The sequence below is a fragment of the Pavona decussata genome, unplaced genomic scaffold (assembly GCF_977016875.1).
Source record: "Pavona decussata unplaced genomic scaffold, jaPavDecu1.1 SCAFFOLD_85, whole genome shotgun sequence".
Lineage (NCBI taxonomy): Eukaryota > Metazoa > Cnidaria > Anthozoa > Scleractinia > Agariciidae > Pavona > Pavona decussata.
In genome coordinates, this window is record NW_028145503.1 from 1,118,447 (window position 1) to 1,127,500 (window position 9,054).

At 38.0% G+C, this 9,054-nt stretch overlaps 2 protein-coding genes and 1 pseudogene across 3 annotated transcripts in view; 1 reads left to right on the plus strand and 2 right to left on the minus strand.

The window, feature by feature from the left end:
• The window catches only part of LOC146475165 (uncharacterized), a 143,059-nt pseudogene that overhangs the window by 107,115 nt on the left and 26,890 nt on the right, over positions 1 to 9,054 (minus strand). The window lies entirely within an intron of this gene.
• Positions 1 to 9,054, minus strand: part of LOC146475164 (tetratricopeptide repeat protein 28-like) — a 128,236-nt gene that overhangs the window by 107,115 nt on the left and 12,067 nt on the right. The window lies entirely within an intron of this gene.
• Positions 8,441 to 9,054, plus strand: part of LOC146475176 (uncharacterized) — a 969-nt gene continuing 355 nt past the window's right edge. The window contains exon 1 of the mRNA XM_085116237.1: positions 8,441 to 9,054. This exon is cut by the window's right edge and continues 355 nt beyond it. Within this exon, the coding sequence (XP_084972363.1) occupies positions 8,441 to 9,054 (614 nt within the window).

The following is a 9,054-nucleotide window of genomic DNA, read 5'->3' on the forward strand; positions in this document are numbered from 1 at the left end:
CCAAGCGGTTTTATAACCAAGCATTTCCACACAACACACACACTTTCGACCTACCAGAGGTTTATGATTCTTCCACTCAGATAGAGTGCTTATAACCCGCAATAATTAATTTAAAAACTGTCATTTCGGGACGCCAGCAGGAAGCCGACAGACGATGGCAGATGCTTGATCGAGTCAAAACTTAAACATACACGGCGATCAGAGCAGAAGTGTCGCTAGCTTTACCCCTTTTAACGGCTTTCGAAATGGAGTAAAAATGGGAAAGAAGATCAATTTTAGTATTGCCGAATGGAACAACAATAATGTTTGGCATAAGAATGTAAGCGAGCGAAGTACTTGACTAAGTTGTTATTGTTCAGAAGTACCAACAGACTGAAGCAGGCCTCATCTCATGTGAATATAAATCAAAGGTACTTTTTCGAACTCGTTTACAGAGAGCTCCCCCGAGGGAACGAGGCTGGTTATACTCGTGAATACGCGCATGCGTAATTAACGAGTTCTCGCAATGTGGGGGAAATGCCACTCGCTCGTTCCATTGATCACTCCATGGGCTGTAAACGTTATTTTAATTTAACAGGAATTTCATCAAAATCATAAATTATTCGTTAGTCTAGGTATAGTGTAATCACCATCGGCCGCCATTACGGGACAAAAAACAAGGACGAAAAATCAACAGAATGAATAACTTATTCTTAAAAGAAAAAAGCTAGTAGGTGTGTTGTGTGCTAAATCCTTCCATTTACCGAAACTAAGAGGCAACTTTCCCTTCAGGACGGATACTAAGAACACTTCTCTGTAAAAATCAAACAAAGTGGGAAAATCAAAATTTTTGACCCCCACTCAAATTTGGCTTACAGATAGGGGGGATGTTCCAAAACGCCCTTTATTAACGTCCTTACTTCATTGTTGCCATGGTAACATCAGATGTTTGTTGGCACCACAGACTCCAATTTTGAACTCAGAACCTGCTGTGAAAAGTGCCAAATGTAAGACACCATTTCTTAAGTCTATTAATACACTACAACTTAAGACTTACAACAAAGTTAAAACATTTATTCGACTTTACAAAAATATATGTGGCTTTTTGTTTAATCATTTGTAAATAAATTAAACGGTCAATGAAGTAGACAGTGTTTCGGCCATTTTAGTTGATGGGTCAAATAGCCAACATATTTTCTTAAATTTCTCTAAAAGTACATCAGTTCTAGAAATAAAACTATATTACTAGTTTAGAGTAGATATTGTAATTACTGAATCTGTAACAATTTCTGCGGTGCCGACTTATTTTATTCCTAGGGCGAAAAAAAAAAGGCTATAAAAGCGGATTTACCGCATTTTGACATAATAACTGATCCCGTCGATTCAACAGTAAAGCGTTAAAAAACTGAAACGGCCTCGTATTTAAAAAAAAACATTGCGTAATGGTTAAATTTATGACGGATCTATCTCTTAATGACCGTTATTTTTTAAACAATTTCAAGCAAAGTAAAGCTTACTTTCCGGTTTTGTCCAATTCTGTACGTTTTGACATAAGTTGAAGGAGTCGTTGCTTACTACAAATCATTCCAACTGTACAAAGTTCCAGACTTCTGAACCTTTTCTTACAGCTTGCAAGGCTATTTATCGTCAGTAATATTCCGTGCTCTCATTTCATACCATTAACACTAAATTGAAACGCCACAGTTATAAGTAAGATTTTTAAACACGGCCTCCAAGAAAAGCAGCTTTTATTGTTTAGCTTTGGTTTATTATGTTTTAACTTTTATAATCCTAGTTAGGTAGATAGATAGTTAGTTGATAATGATAATCTAAGTAGCTGATGGAAAAACCGTGTATAAATAAAGTTATCCTATCCTATCCTATCCTATCCTATCCTATCCATTTATGAACAGCTTTAGGGGTCCCGAAGGAAGACAACATGGACCTCCATTTACGGTGATTCCCCCTTGAAATTTACGCTGTAATTCGCCATCGGCTGCCATCACTCGTTTTAGAAGAAAATTTACAGATTTACGGAGGATTGTATCAATGAAAGCAATTGACTGCATATTATGCGCCAAAATTGGCCGCAAACCACCTCTTTCCGAAGTAGAATCAGCTCATCGCTCATGGGAACATAGGCCTTAGAAATTAGCGGTCAGCGGCGTTGACTTAATTTATTTTCCCCTTCATATTGTGATGACCTAAAGTCCATTTACTAAAACTGCCAGTAATTTACATCTCTAGTCAGGAGGTCAGTAGATCACACTTAACGTACGATATATTTTTCAAAATCCTTTTCAGTGTTAAAAAAATGACATCTTTCATAAATCACAAGAGATATACGCTACATGTATTTTCTATTCCGATTTATATTTCTCGTCTATTCAACTGAACTTGCTCTTCATACTACATATCTTTTAAAGGAGGGCTGGACGCTAAATATTATAGGCCTAGGGTGGCAAATTCAATATGCAGAAGAAAGAGAGGAAAGGTAACGCACCTGCACGAAAGAGTAACAAATAAAAATTTAAAAATATAATATATTAAATATAATTCGAATGTATTCTTGTTAATTAACAAGACCCTTTATTCCAATAAGCGCCCCTACTCTGCTATTAAAGGTCTTTCAATTCCGTCAGATGAACCGTGGCTCATAAACTCGGCTTTTTTTATTGCTCCGGCGTAATGCTTCATTACAAAAACAGTAGTCTTCGTCAAAGTTGCTCAACTATTATGTCCATGTGCCGGAGTCATTTCACTATTCCTTCAAACGAATGCTCTCTTCTTTAAATTTCGTGAGGGATTGCTCGGCTGGTTGTTCTAGCCGGCAGGAAGGATCCAGCTATAACAAGTCCATTTTCCAGTCTCCTTGATCCGGTCACCTACACTTGCATTTTGTTGTCTCATGAAATACCATTAGCAAATGGCCCATCAAATTTGTTGTCAGCTTCTTGTCACCGTATATTTGCTACTGTTACACAGTTAGGCCGGTTCACTATTTCTGTTATTGCTCTTTTTTAAATAAATATATTAAAGTTTTGTTTTGCACATTCAGTTGTTTGTCAAAAAAAAAAATGTGTCCTGTCCCTATTAAGCGCCCTGTCTCGAATAAGTGCTTTCCCCATAGGATAAGGTACCCACTACGTTAGTCCCTGTGTTAGCAGTCTGAAGGGCACAAATGACCAATTGAACAGATCAGAAATAAAAATTGGAACCGAAAATAACCGTGCCTCTTTAAACCAAATCTCTCGCGATTTATGAAAATTGTAACCTTTTTAACAGTGAACAGGGTTTTGAAAAATATATTGTACGTTAAATGTGATCTCCTGACCCCCTGGCATGACCAGAAATATAATTACTGAGAGTTCCAGAGTCTACAATATGAAGGGGAAAATAAATTTAGTCAACGCCGCTGACCGCTAATTTCTAAGGCCTATGTTCCCATGAGCGATGAGCTGATTCTACTTCGGAAAGAGGTGGTTTGTGGCCAATTTTGGCACATAATATGCAGTCAATTGCTTTCATTGATACAATCCTCCGTAAATCTGTAAATTTTCTCTCTTCTAAAACGAGTGATGGCAGCCGATGGCGAATTACAGCGTAAATTTCAAGGGGGAATCACCGTAAATGGAGGTCCATGTTGTCTTCCTTCGGGACCCCTAAAGCTGTTCATAAATGGTATGAAATGAGAGCACGGAATATCACTGACGATAATTAGCCTTGCAAGCTGTAAGAAAAGGTTCAGAAGTCTGGAACTTTGTACAGTTGGAATGATTTGTAGTAAGCAACGACTCCTTCAACTTATGTCAAAACGTAGAGAATTGGACAAAACCGGAAAGTAAGCTTTACTTTGCTGGAAATTGTTCAAAAAATAACGGTCATCAAAAGATAGATCTGTCATAAATTTAACCATTACACAATGTTTTTTTAAATACAAGGCCGTTTCAGTTTTTTAACGCTTTACTGTTGAATCGACGAGATCAGTTATTATGTCAAAATGCGGTAAATCCGCTTTTATAGCCTTTTTTTTTTCGCCCTAGGAATAAAATAAGTCGGCACCGCAGAAATTGTTACAGATTTAGTAATTACAATATCTACTCTAAACTAGTAATATAGTTTTATTTCTAGAACTGATGTACTTTTAGAGAAATTCAAGAAAATATGTTGGCTATTTGACCCGTCAACTAAAATGGCCGAAACACTGTCTACTTCATTGACCGTTTAATTTATTTACAAATGATTAAACAAAAAGCCACATATATTTTTGTAAAGTCAAATAAATGTTTTAAATTTGTTGTAAGTCTTAAGTTGTAGTGTATTAATAGACTTAAGAAATGGTGTCTTACATTTGGCACTTCTCACAGCAGGTTCTGAGTTCAAAATTGGAGTCGGTGGTGCCAACAAACATCTGATGTTATGTGGTGCCAACAAACATCTGATGTTACCATGGCAACAATGAAGTAAGGACGTTAATAAAGGGCGTTTTGGAACATCCCCCCTGAAGATCTATCTGTACGGATAAATTTGAGTGGGGGTCAAAAATTTTCATTTCCCACTTTGTTTGATTTTTACAGAGAAGTGTTATTAAATACTTATTTGTTTATTTTTATGGAGGGAGGGTGAGAAAATCGCAGCATTGATCAGCCGGTCAAGCAGGTGGAGATTGTTGCCCAAGTCAACAGGGATTTCGCGCAAAATGGAAGGAGAAAATGTGATGCAGAAACATCTGAAGGTTTTCGGTGCTCAAACAGTTGCGTATTCTTGTTTGGCAGTTCAAAGTCATTTAGCTGTTAAAATCGTTGCGGTACGGGTGCCAGATAGCTAGAATCCCTAAACAACTAATCAATGCAAAAATTAATCTTTCCATTAAAAGTCCTTCATATCTGGCGCAGTGGCGTAGTACGTGTTCTTTTGTGGCGGAGGGTTCCGGTTCAAGGCTCCCTAGGAAATGAAGGTGAGACTCCATTTTTTTCTTTTCCTCTTTCGCCTTAAAAAGCCAACCATGCGGAATAAATGAGGGCCCTTAAAAGTCTTTATGGCTCTATTGTTAAACACGACTTATTTTTCGAGTCCTGGACTAACTAAACACAATGCGGACAATGTTTTATACCTTTCAAGTCACCCTTCATTCCCGCATGGCGTCCGCGAATCCTCAGTTGTAGTGTAGTTTGATGCGAGTACTGCGTTACGGTTACCACTATTCACTTCCAATTCTGCATTCGCGGGTTGCTCACCGGAGCCTTTGATTTTTATGTTATTTCAGCTTATTCTCTACGTCCCTGACTTGAAGCAGTATTTAAATGAAAAGCATTGAGCTCAAAGTGCTGATTATGATCGAAAACAATATCTTTCCTTACAAGAAATCGGTGACCACATAAAAATCATTACTGCGCTTCGCAAATCTGAAATAAATAGCTTTATTATTGACATGAAGAATGTATTTGTATTTTCGTGTGAGTGATGAATCATGATGCTGCTACTGAAAGAATTATGTATGAACTAAATTTCAATTTATAGAGAAAAAGATGTACTTATTCCTGCAGTTGACATGAAGCTTAAATAAATAATATTTCTGGTAGAATTTCTGGAAACAGTTCTACTGACTCCCTCTCTACTGCAGATAAACAGTACATGTAATGGGCTCCAGAGATAAATTACTCCGATTCAAGAAATTAATTACCAACCCCTGCTTCTTTGACCGTTTGAAATTCACCAGATTCTACTTAATAAACGATTTTTGTACATAACGAAACAAAATGTTGTTTGACTGTGTTGCGCACTTGGTGGTTAAAAATAGTGGTAAGCTGTATTTTATTTTATATTTTACGCTAGAATACAACTTGCCACTATTTTCACGATTTTTGTTGACCGCGTGAAACTGTGCCAAATATCTCGCATCTCTTTTCAGGCTTTTGTCGGATTCGACGTGCCCACTTGAAATCTCCGTTATTTCGGCTACTAGGGTTCCTTCCGGAAAGCCTTAGACAACAATGACCTAAACCAGTTTGAGTCTGCGATGTTCGCATTGTCCTGCGGTATTCCCCATGGAAATGAACCAAAGCAAAACAAATGGCGCACTCGATATCTTGTGCTTCGATCGCGTGAATTCTGCCGAAATAAAGCATTATAGCCTTAGAAATGTTCAAAAAAAGAACGGTAATGGAGTAAATTTTCAAGTGTCTGGGACAATTTGAAGTAAAATCTCAGATTTTCATTGGGTAAAGTGTAATTTACTTGTCTGTCCGCTCCAGTCGTTGTTAACTAAGATATGCCTGGTTAATTTCTTAAATAACAATGACCGAGGCTGAATGGAGGTTTACAGCGATTCCTGTTGTCTGCGGATGCTGCCAAGAAATATATAGTCCAGATTCGAATAAAATGGTCGTAAACACGGAGAGTTGGAGTCATCTTTTTTCGAAGAGCTTTTCAGCGTATTTACTGGGTACGTCGTGAGCCTGGGAATGTGGACAATATGCGAGCCAGCGAGGCATGCGAGGCATGCCAGGCAGACGTGCGAGGCATGAACAAAGCATGCGAGGCATGCGAGGCATGAACAACCCCCATCATAAATGCTAACCGTTAAGCTAACCAGGGAGCTATTTAAGCTAACCTGAGTGCTATGCAAGGCTTGTGGACGTTTTAAACAACAAATGGTACAAATCTGTATTTCATTGTTACAATAACAAATAAAAACATGGGCTGGTGTTATTACTCTAAATGACTTGTATTCGTATGTATCATACTGTACTCTCAGTAAGTCCTTCATAATAACCATTTATAAATCACTGGAGCTGAAGTACTCCTTATAATAAATTTTATTGACTACCTGTCCACCCCCCCTCCCCAGTTTTGTGCTTTCATATAATAAAAGTAGAGTCCAATAAATTCAATATGGGAAATTAAAATGAGGGAAAAAAACAGAGACTATCTGTTATAAAATAAGTGAAAGCTAGATCAAAAACAACTTGCATTCCCTTCATGTTTTTTGTCTCTTAATTATAATATATTTTCCTTTTTATGTTATATTTTCAGTATGTTGCATATTTCACTGTAAGTGATTTATTGTCGCTTCTAGGTCATGCCGATGAATCAAATGTGTCAAAAAAGCTCAACCATCGTGTATTTTGGAAAGATATACAAGCCACAAAGGGAGTCAATCTTGAGTTTGATGAAATCCCGTTCATTATCTTGGGGCACAGACTCCTGGAGTGCCAAAATGGTCCTGATGGCAACAGAGCACCGAAAGAAAGACAAGCAAATACCATAAAGGTAAATACACAAGTTATAATATAATGTGGGCCTTCGAATACAGCTTAACCTGTAACATTCACTCTTGGCAGGCTGGCGAGGGAGAACACGACTATAGCGCTAAAAAGCTAACATATATGGTCCAGAACACACAAAAAAATGCAACTGTACAGCACAAATTCACATGAGGGAGATAATTGCTTATCCTGGCTACAAGGTAAGGATTGACTATTAAGGATTTAGGGTTAGGGTTAGGGTTAGGCTGCAAGGTGAGGCTAAGAAAAAGGCAATGCCCAAACTATCCATACTAGCTATATACAATATTTTATAACCAAAACAATTATATAATAAAAAATTTAAATTGCAGTGTTATCTTCATCTCAATATTTTCAAAAAGAAGAAAAATCTAGATAACCCTGAGTTTAAATAGTAGAGTGGGCACTTATATTTATCAATAATATTTTGCTAGCACTGCTAGCAATTAAAACATGTATCAATTTCAGTTTCAGAAGTGTGGAACAGCCAACTCACAACAGTCAATTCCAACTACAGTAATGTAATGGTTTATTGTTTGGCTTACCAAATGTGCAGATCGCTAAATTACAGCGTGTAAAAAATGCAGCAGCAAGACTTATTCTTGGCATTGGAAAGTTTTCTCACATTACACCAGCGCTTTATGAGCTGCACTGGCTGCCAGTTTCTTTGCGTATTGACTATAAGATTTTACTTTTGACTTTCAAATGTATTTATGGCCTAGCGCCAACTTATCTTAGCAATCTTATTAGTATAAAATCGAATTCATTATATAATCTTAGGTCTACTCTAAGCTCTTATTGGACCATCCCAAGGGAAAGATGCTTACAACATTGGGAGCAAGATCATTCTCAGCAGCAGCTCCGAAACTCTGGAATGAGCTACCTTTGGAGCTTCGTCAAGCAACATTACTTGGCAGTTTTAAATCTCGACTTAAAACCTATCTTTTTAAGAAGTATTTTTATAGTTTGTAACTTAGTATATTTTATTCTCACGGTAATGTGTTTTCGTTTTCTTTTAAACATATGATTGTAAAGCGCTATTGATCAACACATGTAAATACGCGCTATATAAATTGGTAAATTATTATTATTATTAATAATTATTATTGATTGCACCAAAGGACCTATCAATTCCACTCTTAGAGCTTATCGGTGCACACACACTGAGCAGGCTGATGAGCCATGTGAAGGGAGTATTGCAAGGTCATCCAATTGACGAGTATCACTGTTGGGTAGACAGCACCACGGTACTGTATTGGATCAAGGGACAGGGGACGTGGTCGCAGTTAGTGCGGAACAGAACCAAAACCATTCAAGAGAAGGGGTACCTACAGTGGCACCACGTTCCAACTGGGGACAATCCTAGTGACCAGGGAAGCAGAGGCATTGAACCCATCAAGATGGGAGAGCTGTGGTTTCAAGGGCCAAGTTGGCTTAGCAGCCCAGACAAGTGGCCACAACAACCTGAAGTTTCAGAGACCTCTGAGACCGCAAGAGAAAGTGTGAAACCTAAGTTCGAGAAGCAGCCGCTTGCAAAGGAAGAAGGGGAGAAGAATGTAGCAACAGATACCCTTCTGCACAAGTATGCATCGTACTTGAAACTCCTAAGACTGACAGCATTTGTGAGGCGCTTTATTGAGAACTGCAGAAAGGGTGAGATGCATAAAGGTCCACTAACGACCGAGGAATTTCAAGCAGCAGAGAACTTTTGGGTCAAGCAAGCGCAGTCATCCCAACCCCTTAAGTCTGATGTGAAGTTAAAGAAGGATGACGAAGAGATATTGAGATG